We start from the raw sequence: 19,839 nt of genomic DNA on the forward strand, positions 1-19,839 counted from the left end.
ATTGATTATCTTTAAAACTGAAAATACCAGCAAGGCAAGTTTATTTGTAGAGCACATTTCAACAACAAGGTAATTCAAAGTGCTTCACATAAAACCATTAAAAGCATCAAAAAAGCCGGTAAGTTACACAAGTGGATAAGATGCAGATATTATAGAGATGTATCACTTGATTCTGTTTTGTAGGGTTGCAACTAAAAATAGTTTTAACGATAACTCTGCTGCGATCGTTTGGTCTATATTTCAGTCGAAAAAGGGTTAACAATCGTCTTCAAACGTCTTGTTTCGTCTGTCCAAAACAGTCCAAAACCCATAAATAAGTAAGTCACTGGAGGAGCAAATCATCACAGTTGAGAAGCTGGAACTAGGGAATGTTTGGTCTTTTTGCTTGAAAAATAACTTCAAAATAGTTGCCTAATAATTTTCTCTTCAACTAATCATTTCATCCCTAATCAACACCTTTGCTCATGCATTCAGTGTTTTTTGTAAATAGAAATATATATTAAAAACAGCATACACAGATTTGACTTGATTCCATATCTAAGAATACTTTAGTATAGAATTAAATATACACTCAGTTGCCAGTTTATTAAGTATGTAACTCAGTCTAATATAGCAGCCCATACAATCAATGTTTTGTTGATTTTGCAGACTGTAGTTTGTCTTACTGAGTGGTGTTTCACATATTTTGTCCATCCCCATTGATACTATTGGGGTAGTTAAACTGAACATTATAACCTTCGTGAAAATAAACCTACGGCAACTGAGTGTTTATCAACCTTCACAGTAAGATACAGACTAATCAATGAAATGATTGCAGCATTACAATAAATACAGATAGATACATCCTGTCTAAAACATACTATAATTCAGTGGATAATAACTTTTTTTTCCAGCATATAACAGCTGTGTAGGAGGAACCATTATTTTATACAGCAGTGTTCCTCTTAACAAAGCTCAGCACATGAGGTACCAATACAATAAGCTCTAATAGTTGTAGGTCAGTAAATACATTCTGCATAACTGCATAAGTACAACCAGGTAATACTTAGCTGCTCTGGGAAGGGGTTATGTATGGTATTGCAAGACATTACTTGGTAATACTGTAGAGGCTTTGTTGTACAACATCGTAGTATTTTGTGAACTTAAGAAAAGCAAAGTAGTGTTTTGTGTTAAATTGTCTTTTAAGTTGGGTTGAAGGAGGAAATAGAGGGCCGATGAATACATGCAGATATAATGAGGTAGAGGATGCTAACAGCAAAGTTGAAAAGCATAATAAGTTCTAGTTGACTAAAGATTGTGAGCAGGAAAAAGTATACCCTGTATAAAGTTGTCCAAGAACAGATGCTACAGGGAAGGGTAGAGAAAAGCAGAGTTGTAGTCCGGAGGAGGAGAGGAACCCTCGTCAGACTCCCAATCACACGGCAAGATGGAGGGGTTGTTGTCCCAGAGACCTGTGATGTTATTGCACAGGAAAGGCACCTGTTGGTCCCGGCACTTAGTGAAGGCAAAGAACCTTAAAAACATACAGATTTAGAGTTATAACCTTGTTTATAGTGCATTAAGATAAAATACTGCATTCATACATTGATTGGTTCTTGAATTATTTGTCCGTAAGACATATTTTCCTGAACAATTGAAGACCTTTTTAAAATCCTCATCGCCACTGTGAATTCTAACCGGTTACATTAGCGACACTCTTTAACTTATATTTACTATAAATTGATGTAAGGCAGCATAACTAAACCTGGTAAAAGTATGTCATTAAAATTAAATAAAAAGTCAGCATAATATACTATAATAACAGTCAAAGAAGGTCATAGTATAGTAAACCATAAAAGTGTCAAAGAAATTGTTTCATAAAAGTGCATGAATGTCATATGTCATAAAATTGCCAAAATATTAAAATGTTACTAAAGATGTCATAGTATAGCATGTCATAAAAATTGTAATTGTATAATATTTTATAAAAATTCTCATAGTAATTGTATCACAAAAAAGCATCATAGTGTAGTATGCCATACAAATGTTTAAAAAATATATTTTTTATGTCACAAAAAATGTCATCATGTCTCCAGAAAATTATATGGCATAAAAATGCCAGTATAGCATGTTGAAAAAAGTTATAAAAAAGTTATAAAAAAGTCATAGTATAGCATGTTGAAAATAGCCTTTGAATGATTCATACATATGTCCCATATGGTATAGCAGTAAGGATTCGTGGTTTTCACCCAGGCGGTCAGGGTTCGACTCCTGGTGTGGGAATTTAATTTTAAGAAGATAATATAGAAAACAAATCAAAAAGTTATAGTATAGTATGTGGTAAACATTCATAGTTTAGTATGTCTGAAAACAATTTAATTATATAGTATGTCGAAAAAAGTCTTATGAAAGTCATAGTATTGCATGACAAAATGAGCCTTTGACAAAAAAAAAACCTATGACTACCTACTGTATGGTCTAGCGGTAAGGAATCCAGGTTTTCACCCAGGTGACCTGGGTTCGACTCCCGGTATGTGAACCGAAACTCCAAAAGATAATATAACAAATCAAGAATTTATAATATGCCGTAAACATTCATAGTTTACTATTACATAAAAAAGTCATAATATAGGATGTTGAAGAAAGTCATAGTATAGCATGTCGAAAAAAGTCATAGTATAGCATGTGAAAAAAGTCATAGTATAGCATGTTGAAAAAAGTCATAGTATAGCATGTCGAAAAAAGTCATAGTATAGAATGTTGAAAAAAATCATAGTATAGCATGTTGAAAAAAGTCATAGTATAGCATGTCGAAAAAAGTCATAGTATAGAATGTCGAAAAAAGTCATAGAATAAATAGCATGTCGAAAAAAGTCATAATATAGCAAGTCGAAAAAAGTCATAGTATAGCATGTCGAAAAAAGTCATAGTATAGCATGTCGAAAAAAGTCATAGTATAGCATGTCGAAAAAAGTCATAGTATAGCAAGTCGAAAAAAGTCATAGTATAGCATGTGAAAAAAGTCATAGTATAGCATGTCGAAAAAAGTCATAGTATAGCATGTTGAAAAAAGTCATAGTATAGCATGTTGAAAAAAGTCATAGTATAGCATGTCGAAAAAAGTCATATTATAGAATGTCGAAAAAAGTCATAGTATAGCATGTGAAAAAAGTCATAGTATAGCATGGTGAAAAAAGTCATAGTATAGAATGTCGAAAAAAGTCATAGAATAGCATGTCGAAAAAAGTCATAGTATAGCATGTCGAAAAAAGTCGTAGTATAGCATGTCGAAAAAATCTGTGCAAGTATACGTCCTAAATTGTCTAGCAGTAAGGCTTCCTGGGTTCGACTTCTGTTATCGGAACTTTAAGAAGATAATACAGAAAACAATCTGTAAAAATTCATCGTTTAGTATGTCTAAACAGTGCCATATAATAGCATCAGTATAGTATGTCATAACTTTTTTTGTAATTTTTGAGACCCCACAGACCCTTTTTAAAAAAGTCGTATTTAGCGTGCACGAATAAATATGTCTACACTGTGTCCTTCTGAGACGTCTCTCAAGTATTGTTTATATTTAACAAAAAAATATATGTATGCATCATCACTGTGTTTTCTGCTGTGCGATGATTGACAGATGACAGGATGTCGTGGTAGGAGGCAAGTCAAGAGTTCAGAGATCACATAAAGGTCACCTGCTGAGTTTCCTGATCTTGGTGCCATTATTCCACATCAGACGCTTCATTTCCTCGGATGGTAAGACCATGCCGCTGTCACTCTGCTCATCCTAAAGCAGAGAAGATGCAAACATGCAGCTTAATGGGCGTTCTGTTTTTATCTTTTTTCATCTGTTTTTATTGAAAATAATCAATTCCGACAAAGTGAGGTTCCATTTTTGTCCCATCCCACCTATGTGTGTGTGTGTGTGTGTGTGCATGCAATCAGAAGTGTGAAGGTGTTTTCTTACATCAGGGCTGTCTGGCTCTTTGCAGGGCAGTTCCTCAAACGTCTGAAGTGTCGCCATGCCCCTCATGTAACTGGATAGGTTGGATTCAGATTCAAAACATTGAAATCTGGAAATTTCTCTACTTTCTCAACCTGCTTCCTGTTGTTTCTGAATGCAGTTTCAGTTATCGCACACGGCTCTTATTACTTTCACATTCGCACCTGTCATTTTCTCCCCTTTCTTGTATTTATTTTACTACAGCTCTTCTCTACCGTACTTGATTATACATACATATAACATCTTAAGTAAAGGTGCACTGGCACAGACCTATGCTGTATATTAAATTGCATGACATTTCTTTACCTCAGGTTTGTGACTGCAAGCACGTTTTCTTTGAAGGTCTCACTGCGATCAGTGTCTCCAGTTATGAAAGATCCCAGAGGAATATAATCCTTACCATCCTGTTAAAGACAGGTAACAAAGCTGGATATTTGTAAGACATTTCTGTACTTATGCATATGTTAAGAAACATTTTGCACAACATTTTGAAACATTCATAAGAAGTCCGACCTGCTGAACCCTCGCTTGCAGCAGGTCTCCCAGTGTCTCCACCAGGTTAGTGAAGGTGGGTCGATCTGAGGAACTGGCCTCCCAGCATGCCAGCATCGTGCTGTAACTGTGTACACAAACATACAGGCGTAGTGTTTCATTTTCAATCAAAGCACTAACAGTATCACTCCCTGGGTCACATCAGGAACATACAGGTTTAAATTTCACCCCCTGTTTACTACTTCCCTACTTGTTAGACCTATATAGATTAACTCTGTCCCTGCCTCCCCGACTAATTTCAGAGGTAACAGTGTTGAAAACGTATCCACCCACATCTCAGGTGTGCTGTATTCAGGTGCTCGCATCCTTGTTCCTCCCTTCAGTCTGTGGCAGAACTCCTCATCTATGTGAAGACCAGGGTATGGAGACGCTCCTGTTGGACACACACACATACACACACAAAGACACACACACACACGTACGTATGTCGATACATCAATATTTGAACACATCCATCCAAAATGGAAGATCATAAGATATCAGATCATAGTATGTCTTACAGGGCTTTTGTATGCAATGTGTTTCTGTTATTTTGTCCACCACCTGTGTGTGTTCAGAACAAAACCGTGGTGAGAGGGCTCTTACCCAAAGAGAAGATCTCCCACAGCAGAATGCCGTAGGACCACACGTCACTCTGCGTGGTGAACACCTTGTCAAAGATGGCCTCTGGAGACATCCACTTAAGAGGGAGGCGGGCCTGTCAGCCAATCAGACGACAGGAGCAGAGTTACCAAAGACCACTCATGGGGAAACATTTAAAGGTTGGCTGGTTGAAAAGCCGTTGGCCACAGATCCTTCTGAGGAAAAGTGTTACGTTATGTCCGTTGCTTAATATTTCAAAAACAGAAGCAACAAGTTAATTGTGGGAACAGCAGTTAATGCATACTCCTCCGAGTTGTATTAAAACTTGCAATGTGGTTTAATGTATCAGTTATGGCCACTTAATAACATTACGTATAGTTGTCCTGTTTCAACCCCATGAACAAACAAACATTTTGTCATTTACGAAAATAACTTTAAAAACATAAAACAGCCCTTTTGCCTGTGGTGAGTATCTTTTAAGAAAGAGGCTGCAAAAGCAGTTTATTTTGTAAATGTACACATAAAATGCAGGAAAACAATAGTCACACCCTATTTATCGTTATTTTAAGGACTAATGTGACTTATTTATAAAATTTACTGATCGAATCCTAAAATATGAAATACTATAAAGAAACTTAAAATGTTGAAACACAACATTTTGCTTTCAGTGGTGAGGTTTCTAAGGATGTCATCAGTCAATTTGTAGATAAATTGTTAATGAAAGACTTTTAGACCGTGGATTTTGGAACCACGTTGCTCACGTGTACTCACATCTCCCTTGCGGACGTAGTCGGGATCTTTGTAGATGTCTCTGGCCAGGCCGAAGTCACAGATCTTCACCACTTTATTGTCGGAAAGCAAAATGTTCCTGGCTGCCAGGTCTCGGTGAATACACTGGTTGCAGAAGCAAGGAGAACACAAATAATTACACACATGAAATACACAAGTGCACCTGCATCCACACACACAAACACATCAAGTATCAGACCTTGCGAGAGGCCAGAAACTCCATTCCTCGCGCCACCTGGAAGCTGAAGGAGATGAGATCCTCCAGGAATAAAGGAGGGTTGGAGGCAGATTTGGGATCTAAAGGAAGAAAGAGAGGGGACATATTAAAGCAACTTGATTATGCACAAACATAAGAAAATATTTACTATGCTCATGGCTTACTGAGGGGATTTTCTTTCTTATCTCTCTCGTCAAACTCAGACATGCTGGCGACACAACCTGGCCCTCCATCCTTTCCTCTGGCAGGCTGAGATGGGGAGAAATCAGTTAGATGTTTTCAATTATTGTATGAAAATAGAAATTGTGGTTATGTGTCTTTTGACATTTGTTAAGTGGTTTTGGTCAATTTGTTAAGAGAACTTCCTAAACATGTTTTGCTTTGTGAAAATGACCTTAAGGGCTGCGTGTTTGTATAGCTATGTCTAAACCTGTGAAGAAATTAAGGAAGTAACCTTCCTGCTTGACAACTGATAACATATTTGAGCGTCAAACCGATTGCAGAAGTGAGTTTGTGAGTGTATGATTTTGTAATTGTGTGCAGCAAAAAGGGGCGAATTTGTTGCTTTTTTTCTCAACTGCAAGGAGAAGTGTGGAGCACACAGGCATGTGTGAACTCTGTCTGCACGCCATGGACATCCTGTCTTGTGTGAAATATGGCTATGATGATACCATCTTTAATTGCGTTTGTAGACGCACCGTCTTGTGCACAAACACATCTCTCTTTCCCTTCAGGAAGGTAGAAAGATTTCCATAGCGACAGTATTCCACAATGACCATCAGTGGCCCTGCACACGCAGAGAACACACACACACACACACACACACACACACACACACACACACACACACACACACACACACACACACACACACACACACACGCACACATATTATAGTTATGACAAGTGTGAGGTCACAAACACACATAAATACTCATGGCTCATACACCTAAATATGCATGAAAATGAACTTGTGCATGTATATATATATATGCATATTAAGAGCACACATGCAAGGAAACACGCACACCTTCCAGTTTGGTGCAGGCTCCCAATAAGTTCACAACATTCAGATGATGTCCAATGTAGTTGAGGATCTTCAGTTCAGTCATCAGAGCTTTGTGTTCGCTGGCTGTAGCTCCCTCTGGTGGACAAAAGGCAGAAACGGGTGGAATAAATGTTTTTTTGGCACAGAATTTGTGATTTCAATTTCTCAGAATACCATGGGACCCAATCTGGTACCTTTGAGCATCTTAACAGCCACAGTGCTGCAGCTGGTGGCGTTGTCTATACCAAACGCAGCTGCCTGTATCACCTTACCAAAGGCTCCACGGCCCAGAGGTTTCCCTGTGAGAGAGAGAGAGAGAGAGAGAGAGAGAGAGAGAGAGAGAGAGAGAGAGAGAGAGAGAGAGAGAGAGAGAGAATGTGAGTGAGGCTGATGGGGGGGAAAGGGAGGTGTGTTTTTTTGTCTAATTGAGCTACTTTATTAATTACTATTATTATCCACCCTGGACGTGAGATGCTGATAAGAGAATACCCCATCAACAGTCCATCTAACTGAATCCCACCCTAGTGGACTGATTAGTTCCAGTCTACACAGTTTACACCCCCCCCCCCCCCCCCCCCGCTGTAGTTGATTAGCTCACCACAGACAACACAGACACGAAGTCTGATTAATGGAATGAGAGTCACTCCCAATAATAATCTGATAAGACCTCTGAGAAAGTCCTTCTATCTGTAATGTGATCTAAAATTCCTTCGCTCTCTCGTTAGCATTACAATCCCCAAAATCCTTCATATCACAAGTCACTTATGTTAAAAACATCCATTTCTGCATTCTTGTACCTAATTTGAGCCGCTCCCGAGGGAACTCCCATTGGTGCGGGTCGTATTGCAGTCTCTCACACTGCTCCTCTATTGGCCCCTCTCCACGGTCCACAATGATTGACAGGTACTCAGGTTTGGTGTTTGCGCCACTGGGCTTTGGAGAAAGAATAGAAAACCCACACCAGTATAATACCAACACTGTAGTTTTGTAGTATTTTGTAGTAATCACGGTCCCAAAAAGCATTGTATTTGTGAGTTGTGTTTATTTAAAAATCGAACCTGAAGGACAATTAACATGGAGTAAAATGGTTTGTGTGAATGTCTGACCCTCCTGCATTAAATATTAGGAGAATGTGGGTATTTTGCTTAGAAAATCAATTTAAATCCTCTCAACTGAGTAATTAATATGTATTATACCTATTAGTTGTATTAATATTAATACATGTTTATGTTAAACGGAGTATACATGTGACAATAAACTCACAATGTCTAATCTAATCGGTAAATAAAAAATTATTTCAAAGTCATATAATCAGCAAAGTGGAATTATACAGCGCAAACTATGATACTTACAAACGTACATAGACAACCACGAATATGCAGCGTATATTTATTTCATGGTACCACAGAAAACAACTCTATCTTGTTTCATCTCACCTGTCTCAGTTTGCGTATGAAGAGCGTCAGCAAAAGCCAGAATAGAGCGGCCACAACACAGGTACAGGTGAGTGCGGGAATCTCCAGGAAAGAGGCTTCTGTGGCCCCTAAACACACACACACACACACACACACACACACACACACACACACACACACACACACACACACACACACACACACACAAACCACAAATACATCAGTGCTTAATTAGCTTTAATTTTGCATTCGATTTAATTTACTTTAGTATACACAAGCAGGCCTGGAGGCAGCTGCACAGGACTTTGAATATTATTACCTTCATCAAGATGAAAAAAAACATTAAAAACAGGATTTCTCTTCTACATTCCGTTCAGATAATTTAAGAATGTAGATAATCTGAGATAAAATTGAAGATAAATCAGGGATAGTTGGTGAAAATTACAATAAATCATTTTGCTTATGAGCTTGATGTTTACATTTTTCTCCACCCTTCCAAATGGGGGCACTGTGTTTTCACTGTAATATACTATCATCCACCCTACTCATCGAATCACAATCTCATTTATTTTTAATTTTTTTAATTTGAAGAAGTGAAAAACGCTCAGCTCAGCTAAGTGTGGAGCCTCTCTGAGATGCAGGACGGGCCCTTCTGGAGGAAATAAAAACGGGAGACAGCTTCCTTCCTGACTGACCAGAACACAAACACACACACACACACACACACACACACACACACACACACATACACACACACACACACACACACTCTCGCAGAGAGCCACTCCTCCTGCCTGGGGAGTGTGTCCACCACTTCTGCCAGGGAACGATGCTCAAACTTGGGGGTAGCAGAACCACATGGGGCCTGTCTACACCGGACGTATGACTGATGTGTTTGTGTGTGTGTGTTTGTGTCTGAATGAGGAGCACTGAACAAAAGGAGTGTGTCCCACATTTGGATTATGTTAAGGTGATCAATGTTTACACAAGAATTGATAAACAGACATATAATCTCCCATTAATAGAATGGACACACCATGCCTCCTGTGTATAAATACTACATCCACAAAAACAATGTGATTTACTGTATTATATGTCTGTACATCCACACTCTATTTCCAGGACTGGGAACAATGGACAATCAGACATACCCATATATGGAATTGTCCTATCTGTAAGAAGTAGTAAACACAGCCAATCAAAGGCAGAAAAATACAACTGGCTGACGGACACTTACCGTTTACCCATATATAAGCAGAGCTCTCTGCAGATCCCCTCACATTGGTGGCCTGGCATGTGTAAAGGCCCTGGTCCTCCGCTGTGACTCGATCAATATGGAGGGTCCCATCTTCTAGTGATATCACAATACCTAAAGATGGTGGCACAGACTCTTAGACTCCTGAATGCAGCTACAGTTTGCATGTTTACGGTATTGGTTTTACCTGATCCCTGAGACAGAGCACGCTCATCCTTGTACCATGTGATAGTAGGGGGTGGGATGCCTTCAGAGGGACAGCTAAGGATCACTGAGGTGCTGGCGTTTACGGTACAATCTGTCAGATTGTCAAGCAGCACCGGAGGCTCCAGAACTGAAAGGAGAAACACACACGCCATGAATATGTCTGCTTAAGTGTATGTTTGTGACACTTTTGGCGTATTACTTAATATAACTAAGTACAATGTACTGTACTTAAATACAGTTCTGAGGTACTTGTACATTATTAGTACAAGTACCATTTAATGCCACTTCAAATAACCTAATTTTTGAGGAAAGTAATGTAATTTTTACTCCAATGAATATATCCGTAAAATTCTGTAGATAAAGAATGAATTACATACAAATATCTAATCTGGATTTTAGGTTAACTACACAACAGTATATAAAGTAGTCAAAAGAGTTTCCAATCTGACCAACTAAAATGCATTTTATACATTAATGTATAAATAATAGTAATATAATGTGTGTATGCTTTACTTTTGATATTTTTAATCGTGCAATAACGGATTACAGTTGCAGTTATTTATAGACTTAAACAGATTTGCGATGAAGTGAAAGCAGAGCTATTTTCTCCCACTGTTTTCTGGACCAGTGCCACTTCTGGACAATAATATAATCGTGCACTGGTAGTGACACATTTTTCCAGAAGAGTGGCCGTGGCTTCAACCTGTGAGTCAGCGGACGTTTGTGTTTCTCTTGGGCCCCTTTCTCACCCTGAAATACCCCGCAGTACCAACCCATTTCTAATAGCAACGACAATGTAGTATTACATTATGTGAACGGTTATTGGACAATGAGTGCAAACAATGAGTTGAATGCAGTTATTTTAGTTTCCTTCTCATGCAATATAATTACACGACAATAACCACACTATAATTTGACCACATCGCTTCCTGACTCTCTTAAACCTTTTAATCTTTTCCTCCATTCTCCCTCTATTCGTTTCATTTTCGCTCCCCAACTTCTCTCTCTCTGGTCACGCTGTCTCTATAGTAATTCCCTTGTGGGGATCCTGGCGGAGGAAGTTGACGCGTTGAACCCTGATTGTATAGAGAACAGCAGTAAAAGACATGAAGAAAAGTTACTTAACCAAGGCGACTGATTGTTGTTTCCCCTATCTTCCTCCTGGACAACAATTGATGATTGTCCGCGGGGGCTTGGGGCTGACAGTGTCTGATTGGCTGATTGTTCCTCCGGCCCTGTGTGGGGGCCTGTAAATGTGGCATTGTGGGAAGTACCATTGTGTGCTCTTCCTCCAGACAAGAGCTCATTCCCACGTGAAAGAGGTGCTGAGCAGGAGCGCAAGAGCAAAGGCAGGGTGGGGCCCCAGGAAGCTGAGGGGACCCGATTCCCAACAGCCAAAGCTTTGTGAGAGAGTGGTTGTTTGTTTGTTTGTATTTATGTATGTGTAGTTGAGTTATTACCAACTAAATTAGAAATTAAGAAAATCCCTTTTCCGCAAGAAAATCAAGGCCCTAACAACTGAGAGCCGGAGACAATAAATATTCATCTCTGGTGTTTTCAAGGGCCCTTGTTCAGCTCTCGGGTCCCGGAATAAATTAGCCCGTGAAGACGTTTTTTAATTCTTGCATATCATTTGTAAGAATGCAAGGAAAGGCAAATACCAAGTATGGTGAATTTGAATACAATATATAATAGGTTGAAGATTAGATAGCGCTGATTTTGTAGCATTAAAATATTCTACTTTGAAATTGGTTACTCAAATTGGTCTAAAAAGTCAAATAAATAAAAAAAATGTTTTTAAATTGGATTTGTGAAATTGAGATGCCAAAATTGAAGTATGTAATGAAATAATTGTTTTGAAAAGTGGTTCATAAAGACATCTTTACGTACTAATTTATTCTTTGTAGAGTAATCAAAAAATTAACAGAAAAAAGCATAAATTGTGTGCAAACAAGCTAAAAACTCAATAAAAAATGAGTGGTATAAATGAGATGATTACTTACTATTATTGTTTATTAAAGTTACATGTTAATTTATTTTAAAGCAAGTGTCCCAAAAATGCACAGTGCAGACTATGGGCTTATAGATGATGAGGAGGACGTAAAGTTGCAACTACTCACTTGTGACCACCACCTGTGTGTCCAGGTGTGTCTCCTGTCCCGTGACCAGGTGGCGGCTGGAGCATCTGTAGGCTCCGGAGTCTCTGGCTGTTAGGTTGTTTAGCAACAGGACCAGACAATTGGAAAACTCCCCCGATGTGAGCTGCTGGCTGCGGGATTGGGCGTCCTCAGTGTCATTAACTCGATGCCATGACAGCGCTGTGTACAGGTACTTATTGGCTACACAGGTGAGATGGAGGTCTCCACCCTCTCTGGGTTCCTCCCTCTGGCTCACACTGAAGCCCCCTGTGACGTCTGAGGGAAAAAGAGAGGAGAACACGTGGAAGAAGAGGTGAGGGAGGGGGAACGTGAACCAAATACAAACCTCCACTGATCTCCTGTTTGATGGAAAAAACCCTCTCAGTTTCTAGATAAGTGTGTGTGGATCCTGTCTGGTGCATGAAACCAGGAGAGCTGATTCAACCAATCCTCCATTATTGACGACAATGTTGTGTGGCTATTGTGGGTATACAAGCAGCTAGTGGAATACAGTGAAAAGGCTTTTTATTTACTTTAGCCATCCGAAACTTCCCGTGGAAACGGCTCGAGAGTTTCCTGATGGCAGATAGTGTTTATCTTTCCCGAACACCCCAAGGCCTCCCGAAATAAAGCGGACCTGCCAGTCCAAGGAAGTGTGCTGTACGGGGAAGTGGAACGATAAGGGCCCCAGGTTCCTGTTTCGCTCTCGCTCACACACAGCTCAGCACAGCCCTCTGCACAGACACACACATGCACACACATATGCACTAAATAAACTTTACCTGTAGGCCGAGTAACCAATCTAACCACATGACACACATAACTGCAGTATGTACCGATGCACGTACGCTACTTTGTTCTGCCAAGGATTTCAACGATCATTAAGGTGTGTTTCTTCTTCTGACACGTAACTTTTTTTTAACTATTTAAAATATCTATTTGAGTTCTTGTATCTGGTAGTCTGTACAATATTCCACATTTTCCTTCAAAGATTCTCAAATTTGTAACCAGATACCACTTGAGAATTTAATAATGTCTAAATACCTTTGAGCAAGTTTCAGATTTTTAGATGAGAAAAGTTGCATTTCTTAAAAATGGAGCTAATTGAGCAGCTTTGAATTGTGATGTATTGGTGGATGGTACTGACGCAGCTGCTGTCCCATCCCTCTAGGTCAGTTTGAACTCTGAGATTTTCCACAGCAGAGCAGTGACATTGCCGGTGTGTCTCTTTTGCACGTTTCCGACGTTGCATCACCTGTCTCACAAATGGTGAAATGACCTTAACACAGTAGTAACAACTCCATATACAGTAGTATTCTGCAGCCTGAAGACTCAGTATTTCATCGCTGCCCATCTTCTGTTCTCACCCTCCCCACTTGCTCCTCCTCTTCACTCAGCTGGTGTGGTTCCAGCATTTGTATTGAGGGAAATATATTCTTGTATATGTTCTTTAGAGAAAATGTTCTATCAATATGTTTCAGGTTGAAGAAAGATAATTAATTGCATATTTTTTCACCACGTAAAACTCAAACAAAGGTATTTCTGACCAAACAGAACAGAAGAATTAACATTATTTCATCTTCACTCATTATTTTGGATTGAATATCAGTACAAAAAAGATCAAAGCATCAAGTGAATCAGCTGATATCGGACTAGTTTCATAAAGAAACTGAGGAGGGAGTGGAGTGAGTCCAGCAGGTGACAGAAAGAAGACAGAAACTAGTTATTTAAAGCGAAATTCTGGGAATAGAAAGAGAGGAGAGGAAAGATTACGTATAGAAAATAGTTTGCTGTAATTTCTGATATCATCTATGAAAAAATAAATCACATGCAGTCAAGAAAAAAAACACTCGTGAGTTGCTTATCTGAGGAGATGATTTCTCACCTGTGACGTAGAAGTGGAAGTCTAGCTGGTCTGTGCCGACAGAGTTGGAGGCAACGCAGCGATACACTCCAGACACAAAGGCCTCTGCCACAGTCAGGACCCCCACTGTCTATGGAGAGCACAAACATCCGCATGATCAAACCGGCACTTAGCGCGCACACACACACACACACACACACACGCACACACACACACACACACACACACACACACACGCACACATTTAAGGTTCAGGCTCCTAACCTCTGCCACTGATGGCAGGAATCATATTTTCCATGGGCCCATGAGCAGACAATAGGGGTCTCTGAGCCAGGCCTCCTGCACACTTCCAACCCAGTGGGCAGCTCATCACACAAGCTGTTGATAAGTATTAATAAAGGTGTGTATCTGTGAATGTGTGAGACGTGAGCAAAGAAGGGCAGAGATGATACGCTGAGTGAAACTACAATATTTTGAACTTTTTAGCAAGTTAAACTATACAGTGACATTTTAGAGATGTAACATATGATCTAACTTCTGTTCATATTGGTCCATTTACATCAATTAATCTGTTAATTATTGCAATTAAGATAATTTTCCAGGATAAATTATAGTTAGTATAGTATAGTAGTTATTGTACCTTTGAGCTTATCCAAATCGGGTTGTTTTTGGTGTTTTTAACCTAAATTTCGACAGTATATAAAAATCCTGTTACTCACACACACTGGGCTCTTCTGTCAGTCACAGTGTGTATTACAATGCTTCACCTACCTTATTCTTTCCCTGAAGCACTTCCTGTCTGTGCGCAATACTCAGGATGTGGTTGCTTTCGGACGTGGCGGGGATTCTCTCGGTCACAGGTCTCCATGGCGAGGACGACGTTGGACACACACACCTTGAATAAGGAGGATGAGGAGGAGGATAGGGACAGAGACTCAGCTGTGTTGACAAGTCATTTTATGCTGCCTCCAGGTGTGTCTGTGTGTGTTTTTCTCAGCTGTGCTCAGCAGGAGGATGACCAGGGAAATGCCTTGATCATCACTGCTTGATGCTATCTTCACCTTCATTCACATAATCATCATCACCAAACCTTTTTTATCAATGGCATCACCTCCTCTTACCCTGTCCTGCAGGCTGACAATAGGATCTTTGGGTTGCTATGTAATGCTGGATTGTTCATCTATGGAGGATGCAGAGGTGGTATTGTAATCCTGTGGATCAACTTCCTTCCATTCTTAACAAATCATCCCACATTTGCAGGACAAGAGTTCCTGTCCCTCTCTACGAGTCTCACAAGTCTAAATCCACAGATTACACACTAGTTGAGCTGTGGGAACTGGAGCTAGAGCAGGCTGCTTTGTGGTTTATTTATACACATCTTTAGGATGAAAACCTCTGAAATCATACATGGAGGGGCCGCAAACACACAATGCTTGATCAACTAGTTTCAGAGTAGAGGGAAAATGTGTCTCCATGTCTCATAACAGTTCTATATAAGCAATGCTGAACCGCTTATATATATTGAATATGATGATAAATGTAATGTAATGAAAATGTAGCAAGTACCATCTTGGAACAATTTTTTTTTTTTTATAGAGAAGATACATTTCGTGGCAGACTGAAAATGTGGTCTTAAGGAATTTGTATTCCCTCTAACTTTTGCCAGGAAAGAGGAAACGTACCCATGTTTAACAAGGTCATACAAAAAGACTGCATTACAAAGGAGGTCAACGTTTTATGGCAGAGCAAAAATACTGTATGTAAGAATTTGTATCTCCCTCTAACTTTTGCCAGCAAGGAAGTGACTGTCTCTATATTCACCAAAAATATTAGGCATGATTTGAAGTATATGCAAAATAAAATACTGATTGTAGGGCATCATCTGTGCATTATAAAGAGGGGATACTTATCTATCTATTTATCTGGCAAAATCTCATAATCAAAAGAAAGGAGCTTCATTATTTAGACATTAACCATCATCCTCACTGTAAACTGTCATTTCCACTCTGTTCATTGATCCATTGCCTGTTTATAGATGTGTCACTGCCCCGTCTCTGTCTGTATCCTTTTCTGTCTGTTGCTGAGCTCCTCCCTGAGGTTGGTTCCTCTCTGCTCCCTGATTGCTCTTCCTCTTGGCATGTGCAACTGCACAAATGACCCACCCTGTGCATGACACCACGGGCCTGACCCATACATGCTCAAATGCACGCATGTACACACACACACACACACACACACACACACACACACACAACACGCACACACACACACACACACCAAACACACCCATCACACAGGCAGAGATTACACCAACACTCCCAAGCTTCCCAGGAAAAGCTTTCTCAATCAAAGTGGCACTCGCACACACAAATATGATTAGTTAGATGGGTGTGTTGACATAAACGTGGTTAGAAACAGAAAAGCGAAAAAGCATACAGTCATGCCACAGCCACATTCACACAGTGTGTAACTGAGAACAGGGTGAGCAGCAGCCGCCTGGAAATATGAATGAGTTGTGTATCAGTGGGGGTCATCTCCTGCCTTTTCTTCCTGTCTCGTTTCACTAGCTTAGAATACACTTTAACCGCTGTCCCTGTCCGATCTCGTCTCAAACCCCCAAAAAACACAGGGCGGCATAAACCAATACACAAATATAAGCAAAGTTTAATGCAAAAACACAAACAACTGATATAACACTTCAATACAGATTCATACAAAGTTGGCAAATATTGTCATTCGTCATATGTAAGTTAGTTGTATAAAATTATTAAATATTAGATTCATATATTACTCATAGAACATCTGTATACAAGGAATGAATCACATTGGGTGACACCCGTAGACACACGCACGCACACACGCCCAGACACACATTGACGTTCCTGCACAAGTGCACACACTCTCACACTTGCTTTACATACACACAGAACTGGACTTTACTAAAACACTTATGGCACTCATACATTTTGATTTTAATTAACTTTCAATACAAAGACAAGAGGGCCGTTATACTGACATCATTTGACAAACAAGACATTTTGACATGGGATGACACTGGATGACGTAATATGACAGAGGGCATAGTCTCTGGTCTGTGGACACTTCCTACATGGTAGGCGTCTGCTGACCGTCAGTCTTTTAATAGAGAACTGTAGGCATCCCATAGTGAACAACACAAAGCTTGTCCTCTCTCCTGTTTTGCCCGTCCAAGTTGAGCACATTTGACCCTCTACCAGTGGCTTAAAATCGGAACAGAAACTCACAGCATTTGTGGATGTCAGAATCAGATTGGGGCTTAGGACAGGCACGGTTCATGCACCCATTATAGTACCACTCTAGGACACAAAAAACAAGCAAAGCAGCTCCAGAAATGTGGCTGGTGGATGAATGGAATTGCACTTCTTCTGGCTCAAAACGTCTGTGAAATGCAAAAAGCATAAAACTACAGGATGGCTTGGTGCAAGGGGCTGACTTAAATTGGGAAAATGAAGGAAATAAATAAATAATCAGTAAAGCAGGTGTCCTTATATCCTTATTGATGTGGCTTATTTTCCTCTTTGTTTCCTGTGTCTCCTGGTCTTCACTGCTCAGCAGTGTTCCAAATCACTTTCCTCACTTTCCACACCAGTTTAGCACGCACAGGATCATCACATGGGGTCACTGGTAATGTCCCTGAGGGTTCTGGCTGCTGTGGACAAGCACTGATGAGTGTGTGGACTTGGCGGTGGTGAAGGGGATGGGCTCCAGGGTGGAAGGCGATGGGGAGTTGTTCTTGATGCTTGGTTGGGGTGGAGGGCAGAGCTGGTGAGGGAAGGGGTTGGAGAGGTATGTGTGGGGGGCAGCAGAGTTGGGGGAAGGGGTGTGGGGGGGGGTCTCTCAAGAATAGATCAAGCTCTTGAGGAAGCGGACTGTGCCACGTTTGAAGACGAAGGGACAATCACGCTGCTGGGAAGCGTCTCGCGTCGGAGAGGAAGCCAAACAACGAGAGGAAAAGCGCTCTGATTTTCGCACAGGAAGCCCAGTGCGCCTCCTGCCCGGGCCAGATAAGAGCGCTGTGGTTCCCAGGGCCAGACCCAGGAGTGAGCCCAGGACCCAGGCATGAGGCCCCTCATCAGCCTGGCCCAGCCTGGTCCAATGTCCCTGGGCTTCCTCCAGCGCGGCGTCAGGCTCGTGGTGCAGCCGGGCTGCAAAGAACAAGGTGCTAGTGAGGTTCCAGCCAAAAACTAACTAAAGAAACACACTCAATGCAGACACTGCAGCAGAACCAGAACCAGAACAGAGCTTTAGGACCATGAATCAGCCAGTGAAACATCACTGTGCAATTATTATTTAGATCCTTTTTGGTGATAAACTGTAGCTTCAGTGGTCTAGTGAAATCTTGATGCTGTTGTTGGTGTGAGTAATGCTTTTGCATGTGTGATTTTAAAATTGAAATTTGACTTACAACCCACTCAGAAGCAATTTAAAAGTCAATATCAATCATTGATTTACCAAATGAATCATACAAAGAATTGTATTTTGGCAAATTTTCTTCATGTGCAGATTGCATTTGACTCTCATCACAACAAAACCAGATACATTCTGCTCTCATACACACTGTGCATCTACACTATAACTCCATAACGAAGTACAACAGAAGCAAGACTTCAATAGTTTTTACCTGAACATCTGAATATATTTCCTGAACATGCAAGAGATTTTCTAGGTACGTTTTTGCAGGATAAAGAGTTTATATCACTCTGACAAAAACATATCAGATACTTTAGCACCACCTGCTCTCCTAGAAGATGTTCATGTACATTGTGTAGATTACATTTGGCATTTGGCAGAGATGGACGGGTGAAACCACGCTGGAGGCACCTCGGCATGGCGCCATTGGAGAGTGCCAGTGTTAAGGGTCAAGTACACTGATGATGTCAGTGGGAATGAAGTATGGGCGGCTGCTGTGGTGCTCTCAGGTGATACTTAACCTTTCTGACTTGGTCATAAGCAACACAATAAGTGACTAACCTCCGAGAACAACTCAATCAATGTTTCAGCCAAGTGCCGGCTTGAGTACTCGGGTGTGTTGACTAAACGACTGTCTCTACATCACTGGGTTGGGCCATTTCTCATGAGAACTTTATATATAGTGTGTGTGTCAGATATAAGAAATGGCATCACAGGATGCAGCGTGCAATCACAATAATAAACAGGCCTCTTAGCCTGCGTCCTGGACAGGAAATTCATTAAATCATAGCGTTTGATTTGGAAACCAACAAATCGTGACTGAGAGCACGGAACTGGTTTCCATTGAAGTGTGTTTTTTTTCTCTTGTCCTTTCAAGTCTGAGATACGCAGTGTACTGTGTCTGTGAATGTACCAGGCACACACACACACACACACACACACACACACACACACATTCTGCCATACACAGGCTACACATTTATATACGCTTAAACAAACATATGAAAAAGGAAACGCAGACAGTAAGAGAACAAGCATAATGGGAAAGAGTTACACAAGCAAGCAAACATAAACACAAACATGATGAGACACACACACACATATATATATGTGGGCGCGCACACACACACACACACACACACAGATTTTCACACATTCTCCATACATGAAAGGCCCCCAAAGGCATCTGTTCTGGTTACAAGAAGGAAATGCTGTCTGAACACAAGCTGAAATAGACAAAACATGTCTCGTTTTTCAAAATCATACACACGCACACACACACACACACACACACACACAAACACACACACACACAGACCATCAAATCAGATAAAACAAACA

General features: G+C 40.4%; 1 protein-coding gene across 1 annotated transcript; it reads right to left on the reverse strand.

Moving 5' to 3' along the window:
• Positions 1-30: 30 nt before the first annotated feature.
• LOC142937797 (vascular endothelial growth factor receptor 1-like) lies at positions 31-18,917 on the reverse strand. Its single transcript, XM_076080886.1, has 23 exons — positions 18,863-18,917; positions 17,959-18,233; positions 17,711-17,850; positions 14,821-14,944; positions 14,071-14,179; positions 12,168-12,563; positions 10,028-10,174; positions 9,823-9,954; positions 8,607-8,713; positions 7,968-8,103; positions 7,365-7,469; positions 7,153-7,266; positions 6,821-6,909; positions 6,287-6,371; positions 6,105-6,202; positions 5,888-6,010; positions 5,120-5,231; positions 4,808-4,907; positions 4,496-4,601; positions 4,289-4,386; positions 3,947-4,016; positions 3,675-3,766; positions 31-1,513 (listed from the first exon to the last, which is right to left on the reverse strand). The coding sequence occupies exons 1-23, from the start codon at positions 18,915-18,917 to the stop codon at positions 1,345-1,347; spliced, it is 2,982 nt and encodes a 993-aa protein (XP_075937001.1). The 3' UTR covers positions 31-1,344.
• Between the last annotated feature and the right edge of the window lie 922 nt (positions 18,918-19,839).

Source organism: Anarhichas minor, unplaced genomic scaffold (assembly GCF_050575085.1).
Source record: "Anarhichas minor isolate MPS153535 unplaced genomic scaffold, ASM5057508v1 ptg000074l, whole genome shotgun sequence".
NCBI lineage: Eukaryota > Metazoa > Chordata > Actinopteri > Perciformes > Anarhichadidae > Anarhichas > Anarhichas minor.